The following is a 12,841-nucleotide window of genomic DNA, read 5'->3' as shown; positions in this document are numbered from 1 at the left end:
AATTCCAAGGCTATTATTTATCGCATAATTAGCGATGATCTACCGTCTAAGCGACTTTTGAATCCGCTTTTCATCCAAAAACCACTCGATCGTGATTATTATCAGTTGCGGGAACGACGCGATTAATCGAGTCTTTTTTTTCATTTTTCTCACTCACTCACAATCCACATGCTAATCGTAAGCTCTAGGAATTTATGGATAATTGACAGTTTCGCAGCGACACTTCCGTATTCGTTATAGTTTTAGCCTTCAGACTATATGCTTCAGACCCATGTCTGTAATTTTTTTATTCGTTGGTTATTCATGAAGTCAGCCGTGGAACGTGAGGTCATTTTTTGGTACCGCAATCTTCATTATGGTAATTCCAAAGTTTTTTCTTTTCTCCCTTTTGCGCGACTAGTGGCATTAAACTATTACAAGTTCAAGTTTACTCGTCATTTTTGCACTTTGATTCCACGGTTAACAATAAGTGCAGACTTTGCAGACGCAGAAAAAAAGGTCTTCGAATCATTATAATCTTGAACTAATTGACCGAATCGTGATTGAATAAACTACCCCGATGAATTTGACTTTGGAATTGAAAAAACGCATAAACGCATATGCGACATGTGATCATCGACAGCTATATACGTACTCCTAGGAATACGTGATCAGGCACACGCCGCGGCGATCGAGCCATTGTACGATGCGAATTCGCAACTATAATAGGTGATTCACAGTGAACGATGGAGTGTTCGATCTACACGTTTCGGGCACTCTTTATTCGCTATCCAAGATGATCGCAGTTGTGCTGAAAGTAATTTTTGTCGCAACTGTGAATACTAATTGGGACGTCTCACTGGCTATTTTATGCCTGTACGACAGTACAAGGATAAAACGTAGTAGGTAGAAAAACCTCAAGTCTTCAAGAGTTCAGCGATCGCGTGTTTTTTAATTAAACCCTTTCTTTTCGGCTAATATGTTACGGCTCGTCGTGATTTACATAAACTTATAACTTTCACAACAAAACCCGAGACCCACCACAGACTAGTTTTCTTCAATTATGTGCGATCAAACGACGATCCGTTCTCTAACGAATCACACTAAAAATTATTTTTAAAAACTGGATAGCTACACACGTTATTGTACAATGGATTTATTCGCCCTAAATGATATACATACTTTATACAAAACTTATAGTTAAAATGTAATCGTTGTATACTAATTTATTATGAATTCAAAATATTGGATTGATGAACAAAATAACGATGTGATTTCAATTTATAAACTACAATTTTTTTTATATTCATGCAATTATAAAGATCATGAAGGTTTTCATGCATCAAAAAGATAGCTATAATGACAAAAAAAAATATCACATCAGCTCCACGCTGAAATTGTTCCTCATCCAGTACACGTGACTTGAAATCGAATCTTGAGATACACTGTACGTATACCTACGTCTTTTTGACGATTTGATAGCACTGCTCATATGAACCAACTACTACAGCTTTCGCAAAGTGTCCATCACGTGGGTTTTAGCAATAAGCACCGACGTCAGGGTCGTGTCTAGTAGCTCCCGGGCGTGGGCGCATCCCAATTGGCTAGAATCACTGCGGGCTGCTTAACGCCGGTGGTTTTAGGTGTTACTCCATGTGCACCGATCCCGTATCCCAGTCTGTCGATCAGGTCACGGCCTTGCCGTCCATTGATAGCCTCGAATTGGGCTCTCCTGAATTTCCCAACGTCCGGGTCAAAGTCCCAATCGCTTTTCTGCGTGAATAATTTCGAGGATTTTTATCACGAGGCATACATTGTCCTGTTTATTCTAATCACTGCATAACCTGCGGCGGGAGCATAAGTAAAGAGAAATTCTCCCCAGCGGTTATAGCTGTGAGATTGATCCATGGCCTTGGGGCAGCGGGGGGGAAAATTACTTCTACTGCCTGCCAACTTTTTGTCTTACAATTGCAAAGCATACATCTCGGGTTATTTTCTTTCACGATATACGACATTAAGTGACAAAAAACAAGCTTTAATCGCTGTAGTGTAATTACGTAGAAGTAGCTCCGCAATCTAAGTAAAAACATGAGCAAAATTAAAATAAAATAAGGAAAACTCGTTTCTTTTTTGTGTCACTAGGTATATCTGCGTGTTGCAATCAGTGACGGAAAATCGTGACACGGAGGCGTTCATAATACGGTCTTGAATAACTAATTTCGAGAATATGAATTTACATTTTTTTCACCGGGACTACAAGTACGAGTATTTTTATTGACAAATTCACCGTCGACGGGAGAATTATGAAGTACATAATCATGAACTTTGATCCCGGAAATAGTATCAAGCGTACGATAAACCTAGAAATTCCCGTTAAGTAATGAATTTCAAAAAACCATAAACCGTACTTCGATTATTCGGAACGTCCGGAATCTTCAGAATCTTTTCAGTAATATTTTATCGTTTACCATTTTCAACGTCCAAGAATTCATTGAACGTTCCGCTAAGAAAGGAAACGTCGTCACATTGGAAAGGTAAAGTGGATCCTTCACCTTTCTGAAAGTTCATGACAAAGCTTATCGACGCAATATATATTATCAAATAATATCGACTTACCTCGTGGATAACTGGTCTTCCAGCCAGATTGTCCTGCAGGAGCTCGCGAAGAAGGCCCAGAACCGAAGATCCTTGAACCGAATATCCGCCGACTAACATCACCAACATCTGTAAACAATTAGCATGCCATCGCGTTACGCTGCATAAAAGAATTGAACGAATCAAACGACCTAATCATGAACTCGAGGAGAATCGAGGTTTGAGGTGAAGAGTCATTGCTGGGCCAGAGACCTTCGCACGAAAAACGAGAGACCATTGCCTTCCATGAGTGGAACGACCGGAAGAAAGGAGTTCGCGGCCTCCATCGGATGCGAAATTAAGGTTGAACAGTGCAGTCGAGATATCATCATTATCTTACCAGGAACAATTTCACGTCCATATCGTCGATCGGCTGCACGTACAAATGAAACTAGAAAGCACCGTGTCGGTTGTTACGAAAGCACTCCGAGTTGTCCGACGAATATCAAACGACTAAAACATGCCGTCTTCGGTAATACCGACGATGTTAGCCCACCAGTGAAAGAGAAAGGATGGAAAACAGTGTTGGGATACTGCAGTGGTCGGCTGAAAACGGTGCCTCACCCTTCTCAAGTGCGACTGGATCCAATCAGCCCGATTACAACACCGACGACACGCGTCCAGACGTTCGCCAATTGAATATTGATCAACAATGAACCAGATTACGAAATTCCGACCTCTTCCGATCGGATTGAAAGCGATAAAGAGCGATCGCTCGCATTCTTCGCACTCTTCGTTTTACACTCGACGAGCACCCAGCCATCCGCCGTCTTCGAGGGCTTTGGTACATCAGCGATGAAACTTCAAGCGGGAATCTTACTCGTCGTGGTGAGCATTACTCATTTATATAAAAGTGGAGGAGGTCTCGGTTCAAGTCTACCTTAGTCAGAATCCTTTTTCTCCGCTTTTATTAACTCTGGTGAAGTTTCGCCGAAGATTAACCCCATGCGTGAACTCAGGTGTTTATCGGCTCGCCAAAGGTGACCGAGGGCAAACCGTACGTGACCGAATTATGGAGGAAAGGAGTCGCTACGGTGAGAAACTTGGTGCTGGGTCCTGTACCTGCTCCTTGGCACCAAGAAGCTGTGTGGCAAATTGAGTTCGATCCTGATGCGGGTGTCCGCAAAGCACCGGACTATCAGCGCTACTTTGGACAGCGTGGCGAAGGTTTGGTACAGCTTCTTGGTTCCGGAAACTATCGTCCAGGAAACAATCAGATGTCTCCGCGTTCCATCAACGCTCGTATGGCCTAGTTCGGACTTCGAAATTAGACGAAAAATAATAACCGTCGTTGGTCCAGAAACAGGAATGTTCGCGTTTGGTGCAGCGCTTTTTTCCCGTTTTGATCAACTTATTTTATTTCGAGTGTATATTAAACATGCGTTTCAACATACTGTATATACATATATCGTCACGCACCGCTAAGTTGTACACGCAATTTAGTTTCTTTATGTCCCAACCGGCAAGTGGTATGAATCACTTATGCAGAATTACACGTTTTCATATACCTATATGATATGGTCGATCACAGCACGATCTTGCCACGTGCTTGATAGTCAATACGCGCGTACTTTCAAAGTTGATGCACGGTTCACATCATTATAGCCTCAATGGTGTACCGTTGCATATTTTTGAGTTTAGCGAATCCGCGATTGGCCGCAAGTCATGATATTTTGTTGAAACTCATAGATAAAGTTAATATATTAACTTCGTTCCTTCTCGTTTGTTGACTCGACCGCAGCGATGGGAAGACTGTAATTATGTTACTATCATACCTGTGCGGGTATGTGGCTGTAATGGAGATTGGATAGCAGTCAGGATTGAGTAAATAGTTGCTGTAAGTCAGTGTACCTAATTGAAATATTTACCGACAATCTTATACGTACTCACACTTGGGCATACTGAATTAACTTGACTGCCTTTCACCGGCGTGAGAACTTCTTTACTGCGTCGATAATTTAATAAACATTCTATTTCGAGATAAGTTAAGTCTATCTCTTCGGCCTGTAAAAACAGCTCAAAAGCAATCTCGAATCTTTACCGATAGATCAATGTACTTTGATTCGTAAACTAAACGTCAAAGAAGTGTAGTAAATTCCGCATTACTACTTCACATGACGTGAATAAGTATAATTAATAATAATTACAGTAATCTGAAGAACATTGCTTGTATACGCGTATCCGATTATACCAACAAGTTCTAGAAGTCATTAACCAATTTCGCGTTGCACTATTCTCCGTGATGAAATCGGATCGAGATGTAATGCAATTAATTTATTAAAGTTTCCTTGAAATTAATTTCACACAAAAACTTTCAAACAGTATTATACGCTGAACACTAAATGTAAGATTTTCAATGGAACATGAAAATGTACAAGCTATATTGTCAAACTACTTACACTGCAAACAATGTTCAATTACACGTCAAAATATTTTCTCGTTAAGTTTTTTCTATGGCTACTTTTTTATCAAGGCATAAGTCATTCGAGCAAGTTTATATCAAATTTGCTTTTAGAGCTTCCTCATCCAAGGAAGAGTAATTCAGTCATATCTTTGATCATGACTAATAATACGTATTTAATCATCGCTCCTTCGTAGTTTTTATCGAATAAGCACAGATTCTCAATAATAACGTGAGTATAGGTAGTATTCACGACTTCCGTATACTTTATCAAGCCGTTTGAGAGCAAGTATAAATACTGATCATTTGATCTATAATTATTCATTTTTGAACTTCAACTCCAGTTAAAATATTCCACTCAGCTTGCTGAAATGTATTAAGAAAATTTAGGAAATAATGCCGACAATTACGATCGTTAATATAAATAGTAATATGCATTCATCTTTATTCCTCATATTGAAAATGTGTCTCGAAATTAAAGCGCAGCGTGTACAAACTATGTAAAAATAGTTTTATTTATATTTATATAAACTAAGTAAAGTATATTTTTTGAAGTTCGTGATTATCGTACATAACTAGTTATATCACATGTTCGTAGTATACACGCGAGAAAATTTAATCGTAAAAGAGTAGAAGAAAAAGTTTATAACGTAATTACAGTCGTAGCTATTCATTCCGATGATCTAATATACGTATATTTACAATTCACCATTTTTTCCCTGCCACATTTAGGTATATAATAAGGACTTTCTGCATTACTACCTTATATTTATTGCTCGGGTATAAAATTATTCTTAATTACACTCGTAGATTCCACGAGACACTGGCTATCTCAGCAACGCAAATTGGTCATAAACATGCGTGCTTATGTGTCGTTTGATGTGATGTGGTCTACGCCATTGCCTTGATCCTACGATTAACACTACGATCTACAATTTATGCTTCTGAACACCTATGTGTATATATATATATATACTATAGTACTCCCGAAAATTCACTGAAAGACAAGAAATCATATCCGGTTATACAGCGGCGCTCGCCCCTCAATTCTCTGTTACGATTAATATATTTGTATATTAAAATTACACTTATCGTAGTACGTACGTAAAGCTAAAGAGTGATTATTAACGTCTTCTTTGCCGCTTTTTACACACCTTGAATAAGTATAACACGCGGATTAACCACCGTCCATAGTATGGTAACGTTGAAATCTGGACGCGTGAATTACTTTCTAGTATAAACTTCGCAGCTACTATATAGGATAGAATAATAGAATCTGCGCCGAGTATCTAATTCATCCGTCGCGTATGAGAATTTTTAATAGTGCAAAAATATCTACCTAGAATTAGCCGAATAGAGAAAAATCATACCCTGATTCATTCAATCCATTCAAGCCCAAGCTTGATCGCTATGCGTCGCCTAGTGATAAAAACTCGACAGTATAGGTATTTCTCGGATTCTTCAAAACCGGTATTCAGTCATATCCATCATTTGTACAGGAAAGAAAAAATTCACGTTGCAATGTGGAAGAATAATGATGAATATAATTAATCTTATAATACTCATCACCACGTCACAATGAGTCACACTTTTGCTTATTCCAACCACGTTCAACACAAATATCCTTTTCTACTTTATTCACAAAAAAGGATTTAACGAACGAAACAAAAAGAACCCAATGAAACTAAAGCACTGATTTTGGGTCCAAGAGCAACGTAACCTTCGTTCGACTGGTTTTGACTGTTCACACGATTCACTTTCATTTTTGCAGTGTTTACGACGGGCTTGCACTGCATTCCGGTTCAAAGAAAATTATTCGTTTCTTCGTACAGTTGCTAGTTGTTTTATTTACTGTGTAAATATCTGTTTTGGGTCAAACGCAGTTCTAGCTGATGCCCACTGGGTCCTTGGCAAGCATGTCATGTAGTTCCTAAAAAATAAACAATTGGCTATAATTTGGTTATAGACATGACGCGAGATCAATTTTTCGCAGACGCATTTTTACCATATATACGTTATTGCGCGAAACGGCAACAAGGTAATATTAGTACTTAAAGATACTCTAAAATTATACAGGCATTTCAAAACAGAACTGCTATTTTTTCTACGTTTTGAATCTAATTTGTTGTATAATTTCGGCCAAGGGGTCACGCCGATATATGGCTGTGAAAAAATGAGGACTAGTGTGCGCATAATAAGTACGTGCAACTGCCTCTAAACATCTAGCACACCGAAAAAAGTTTAAACTCCCGCTAGCTCCGCATATGCAAAGAGAGAAAAAACTGTTTGCCTGCATAATTATAAATAAAACATCGACGAAAGTTGAATATGGAATTTATCTCCCGAATGTCACAGCATCAACAAAAAGCGGTGCTCAATACGTCTGCAAATGGTAATTTTGTCTAATTGAGTATCCTGATTCCACGAAATAATAACAGAATATAATATAGATTAGAATAAAATTTATGTGTAGTCATAGCAATGTTGCAAGTGATCTATAAGTATGTTAGTAAAATGTACTAATTCATGCTAATTCGCATTTTACATTCTGTTCATTTTAACTTGTTTTAAAAAAAAATAGACTTATTCATCGTTCAGTTTGATAACAAAAAATAAAAATGGCCCCTTACTATATCATATTCAACTTTTGCTGTGTTATAAACCATTGATAATGGTAGTGTCCTACTTATTTGTTCATAAAAAATACTGCGTATAAAAATACCGCTTCCTCGCCCCACTTGAGCCTAATATCGAATGTTGTTATCGTCATAATTATAAACATCGCGAGCTATGATACTTGTTTCAAGAACGAATGGTGGGGCATAATCCGACAAGTATTTTCACTATTAATAGTACAAAATAAAAGCAGTTTCACAAGTGTCAACGAAAGTAAACAAGTTGTAGTTCAACTTGCCATTAGCATCTATTAGCAACAAATCGATTTCTATCCTCTCTTTTATTTTACGACGAATAAAATCGCGATTAAGTTAATTCTTGTAAATAACCTGCAGTCTGTGATGATGGTGAGGTTCTTCCTTGTCCTTATCTTGCTCGTGATTCGCTACCTTGACCTGAACGTCGTTCTGGTTCAAAGGACCAAGATCCCAGCCACCCTCGCCGTCGAAGCGGAGTATAAGCTTGTGGAATTTGGAGAGAGAGGCGACTCGGTGGGTGACCGTCAGCAGGGTGATCCCCATGCGTTTCGCGGCCTCGTAGATGGTGCCCTCAGCCTCTAGGCTAACGGCGCTAGTGCATTCGTCCAGGAGGGCGTACCTCGGTGCGTGGAAGAACAATCTGGCCATGGCAAGCCGCTGTTTCTCTCCGCCAGAAAGCGTCGAGTCCCAGTCGTTCCTGGAACTGAGCCCGTCGGCCTCTCGATCGGCGAGACTTCGCAGATCGACGAGATCCAGGAGGTGGAGAAGCTCTTCGTCGGTGTATTTGCCCTTCGTTGAATCGGACGGGTATATTATTTGGTCCCTCAAGGTCCCGACGGTCATGTAGGGCCGCTGAGGGATGTAGAAAAGCGTCGGTCTCACCCCGGCATAAGTGAACTCTCCGGTCTCCTTAGGGCGGGTCAATTCCCCACCGTAAACGGGCCAGAGACCGGAAACAATCCTGAACAGCGAACTCTTGCCGCATCCGTTTGGTCCAGTGATCAGTAGATGATCGCCTGGCTGAATCTGCGTAAATAAAAAATACGTAAAATAGAAATCAAGAAAAAAATTAAACAAATAGAACATGGACAAGGCTAACACGTGCAGATTTATTGCGTCTGATCTTGTCTTTTATATTGGAATAATTGTCAGTCTCGAGTCAACTGCTAGGCTAATCTAAGGATCGACGAGTTCCTCGGCGGCCAATGCCAGGCTGACTCGAAGATACTGTGGTTCTATAATTAGGGATAGAAATTGTAGGTTGACATACGGGTTGTATGTACGTTTCACGTCACGTGGAACTCACCCGCAATGTCAGACTTGGCACGATGACTTCGCAGTTGGGCGTGACGATGGGGACATTCGTCAGTCCGATACTTCCGTCTGTGCTTTCGCGAACAATACCTGTGAACAAAGTCGAGAACGTTGTTATTTAGCATCAGGTGTACAGCAATGAGCGTCATGGTTATAAGAAAACATCGTGGCGTTGTTCGCTGCGTTAATTATCTGATTGTACTACAATTACGACTACGAAAGGATGAGACGATTGTGTTGCCAATGACGCAACCGTCAATCACGCTTCCAGTTGTCGTTTGCCAGACTCACCTCTTATTTGCGGTACTCCGTCCTCAAAGTGCAGGATGTTTTCGGTTGGTCGCGTTACTTCTATACCGTCGTTTCCTGTGATCGGTCTGTGTTGTCCGACGACTATTCCCTTTTGATACTTACAAAGTGCCGTGTCCTTGAAGACGTCCAACATCTCGCCAACTCGAGCCGTGTAACCAGCCAGGGCCACGGCTTCCTGAAATTTAATCTCTTGCTATAATCGACCGACCGTGTTTAATCGTGGGAATTTCAGAGTGGATCGAGGTGTGCAATACAACCTTATAAGACGACATGAGCCTCTCTACAGCATCGGCACCGGAGCTTAGAAGATACTTTGAGGTGGTCAGGTACTGCGTCCTCTCACTCACGCCAGCTGCGAAGTATTTCTTAACTGTTACTAGTGCCTTTCTACGGTTAATTGTGAAATGCATTCGCTACCAGCGATATAGAAAAATTTAACTCGGAATAAGTCAAGAGCAGTTTTTATTCTTAATTTGCGTCATAGGTGACTCGTGGTTTACATTTGCCATTCTACTCCCTTGCAATGGTGGTCGGAGAATGGACAAGATCGGGACGCGCAGTTATCTCTAAATCAGTGAAATGTCAGTTGGAAGGTTTTTCGCTTTCAACGACAGAATAAATTGCACATACGGTCCTTGGTGTTGCCTGCTTCGCTAGATTACATTTCGACTTGCTCGCTCACGGTTTCATTTTAATTGCTGCTCCGGTTTCCGTATACACGTGTGTGTAACTGCGTTTAATTAATTTTTGATACCGCTTGTATATCGGTACGCTACATCGCCACGTCGAGAGCTAACAAAGATGTCGATTAACGTCTTGACGCAAGACGGCTAATAAAACGGTGTTTTTTGTTGTTTTTTTTTGCAATCCGCGCGTGAAGAGAAAGAGGCGGAGGCGAATAAGCCGCCTTGTGACCTCTGTGCGTCAAACGACTTGTAGCTCGTATGGTTTTTTTGAACGTAAAACGTACGCATGGAGCCGGAACTAAGCAACTTGTCGTAACAAGGAAAATCTATTAATAAAGAAAACCTCAAGTGATTAAAAATAAAAATTATGTAACTCACTGTCGTCATTGGATGCACGTGAAGCAGATATCACGGGGAATAAGACTGGCAGAGCGATGACGAAGAGCCCCGTTCCGGACCAGACGTACTTCATGAGGAACTGCTCCAGCATAACGTACCAGAGTTTCAACCTGAGAACTCGTTTAACATGAACGACCAGAGAGTCGTAGGCGGAGTTGAGATGCCGAAGTTCAGCATCCTGGCCACCGTAGAAAGCGATTTCTTCGGCATGAGCGCTGACTCTGGCATGTGCCTGTCGCAGACGCCCGCGTCGCGACGCCTCCTCGGCGACCAGTTGACCAAACTTTGGTGACGCCAGCCGCAGAACCTGACCAGTCAGGCCTATCACCGCCGTTGCCAGTAGCGGACCTGTGGTTAAGAAATTTCCGTCTCAGTATAACTGAAACGAATTCGCCGGAAGCGGAAAAGGAAAGGGCACAGGAAAAAAACCGGGTACCTGGAACTGCTCTGGAACCCATACGAGCCGAGAAGGAGGCCAAAGCGATGCCCACAAGTGCACAGTCCAGCAAAGGTTTCGTAAGACTAGTATAGAGGTGAGCTACGGAGCTGGCCAACTCGGACAAGTCGTCGGTGAGCCGTTGCTCGGCTCCGCCAAGCCGCGAGTCCAGGGCCGAGACTCTGTAGTAGGTCTGCTGACTGAGGTACATATTGTACGCATGTTTGACTAGCCGTCCCCTGTGAAAGAAGCAACGTGTGAACAACAATAAGTAGGTTTAGTCAGAGATCGGAGAGGCGCGAGTGTCGATTGCGCACGAACAACCGCCCACGCTATCCTCTCAGAGATTTTAAGCGTTCGCAGTACGGTTGATAAACGGCGTTCGATATTAGCTGGTACGATAACCGATGAGCTGTCATATTTACGGAGATGGAATGATAACTGGCCGCTTTGTGTTCGATTTATCATAAGCGACTGCGAAAATGATCGCATTATCCTCGCGTCCGCGACCAAGTTTCAAAGTTCAAAGATCGGTTCGATGTTATCGTTGTCCGACCACTTTTTATCGTTAGAAAAGAAATCTCCTTTCAAGCTGTTTACCTGAAACTCAGGGCCAGACGCCCCTCGAAGTAGCGGATGGCCGAGTTGACGAAAGTCGCAGGCAGAGCAATGCCGAACCAACGTATCAGCATCGAAAAGAAACCCCAACCGTCCCGGAGTACGATTCGTTTTACTATGCTTCCTTCCAGGGTCGCAACGTAAACCGAAAGAAACGTCCTCGCCAAAAGAGCCAGCGTAACGCTCGTCAGCAATGCTGCCTCCTTGGTTCGCCAGCCCGGTATCATAATTTTTAGCAGTGTCATTAACCGCGCCAAAAATTCACGGTCCAAGCCAGCTCCAATGCCTTTGTTCCCCGCAGGTGGTGACGAGCTCGCCTCGTCACCGGGCGATGTTGCACCATTATTCTTCGCCTTACCGTCATCCTTTACGTTGTTATTGTTATTATTACTGGCGGTGTGTCGCTGGTCCGAAATATCCCTACAGAGGCTGGTCGCCTTCTTTTTCGCCTCTGCTGCCACCTGATTCAGGTAAGGGTATCCGAGTTTCAGGAGATAAAGGGTTGTCACGAGGCCCACGACCCCTTTGGTAAGCTTCTCCTGCCGTATTCCATATCGTTCCGAAGTCTTGTCGATCAATTTAGAAAATACGGACGACATAATGACCGCTTATCCGTCACTCGATTATACTCATCAAGGTTTCACTTCGCGCGGTACATTCGCCGTAAAAATGTGCCAGTTCCCAGCCTCGGTTTACACGTACATATATTATATTATATCGTATCGTTCGCTCTGCGAAACTGGAAAGTTTCGCAACCGCCTCCTCGTCGTCGGGACGTCGACGCACTCTCTACGGTTCTAGACCACTACATGGTACAGTGTCGAGTGCGCGAATATGAGGACGCGAATCACCGCTGCCATGAAAGTTCTCGAGTCCCACTTCTACGCAGACACTCACAGTCTTAAATGGCAACAAAGAGCCGATCAGCTGCTCCTCGCTTATAATTATTTCACTGGCCAATTTACGCCACCGGCGTACGCACGTGATGCGGATGAACTTGACAGTCTCTCCGACATCTGATGTCTGCCAGCTGTATTATTCTAGCTGCTACCGCGATCGGAGCGGATAGAAGCCGTTCTGTCCTCTCGAGTTCTTTCGACGACTGCTCACGCTGAACTGCCCCACTGGGCACTGACGTTCTTCCCGCTCAACTCAGTCATGGACTCGGTTATACACGGCCTCTCTTGTGGTGGATGGTTGGTTACTCACGACCACAATCAAGCCCATTTAGCCGACTGTGTCGGAGGATGGAGGACGGACGGGCGCAACAAGTCGCCTAGCTCTGTCTCTCACCAATTACCCTTCGGACCCGGTGCTGCTGACGGAGACGCGAGATGAGAGCTCGTCGCGGCCGCGGCCGCGTGTGTTCCAATGTGTGAACGATATCTGCTGTTGGTTTGAACAACTC

The 12,841-nt window shown here is 42.6% G+C and overlaps 3 protein-coding genes across 3 annotated transcripts; 1 reads left to right on the top strand and 2 right to left on the bottom strand.

Annotated features, from left to right (window-relative positions):
- Positions 1-1,419: 1,419 nt before the first annotated feature.
- Positions 1,420-3,449, bottom strand: LOC124416040. Its single transcript, XM_046896873.1, is given in 3 exon segments — positions 1,420-1,752; positions 2,596-2,703; positions 3,291-3,449. Coding segments are annotated over 3 exon segments (471 nt in total). The 3' UTR covers positions 1,420-1,548.
- Positions 3,315-3,912, top strand: LOC124416041. The gene is made up of 2 exons (XM_046896874.1): positions 3,315-3,441; positions 3,573-3,912. Exons 1-2 carry the CDS (start codon positions 3,409-3,411, stop codon positions 3,864-3,866), a joined length of 327 nt encoding a protein of 108 aa, XP_046752830.1. The 5' UTR covers positions 3,315-3,408; the 3' UTR covers positions 3,867-3,912.
- Positions 3,913-6,782: 2,870 nt separating this feature from the next.
- LOC124416639 (ATP-binding cassette sub-family D member) lies at positions 6,783-12,779 on the bottom strand. The gene is made up of 8 exons (XM_046897889.1): positions 11,416-12,779; positions 10,816-11,054; positions 10,359-10,727; positions 9,552-9,646; positions 9,274-9,469; positions 8,975-9,072; positions 8,020-8,694; positions 6,783-6,944 (listed from the first exon to the last, which is right to left on the bottom strand). The coding sequence occupies exons 1-8, from the start codon at positions 12,030-12,032 to the stop codon at positions 6,900-6,902; spliced, it is 2,334 nt and encodes a 777-aa protein (XP_046753845.1). The 5' UTR covers positions 12,033-12,779; the 3' UTR covers positions 6,783-6,899.
- Positions 12,780-12,841: the final 62 nt, after the last annotated feature.

This window comes from Diprion similis, chromosome 2 (genome assembly GCF_021155765.1).
Source record: "Diprion similis isolate iyDipSimi1 chromosome 2, iyDipSimi1.1, whole genome shotgun sequence".
NCBI lineage: Eukaryota > Metazoa > Arthropoda > Insecta > Hymenoptera > Diprionidae > Diprion > Diprion similis.
The sequence above is the reverse complement of the archived record's forward strand: the minus strand, read 5'-3'. Positions and strand labels throughout refer to the sequence as shown.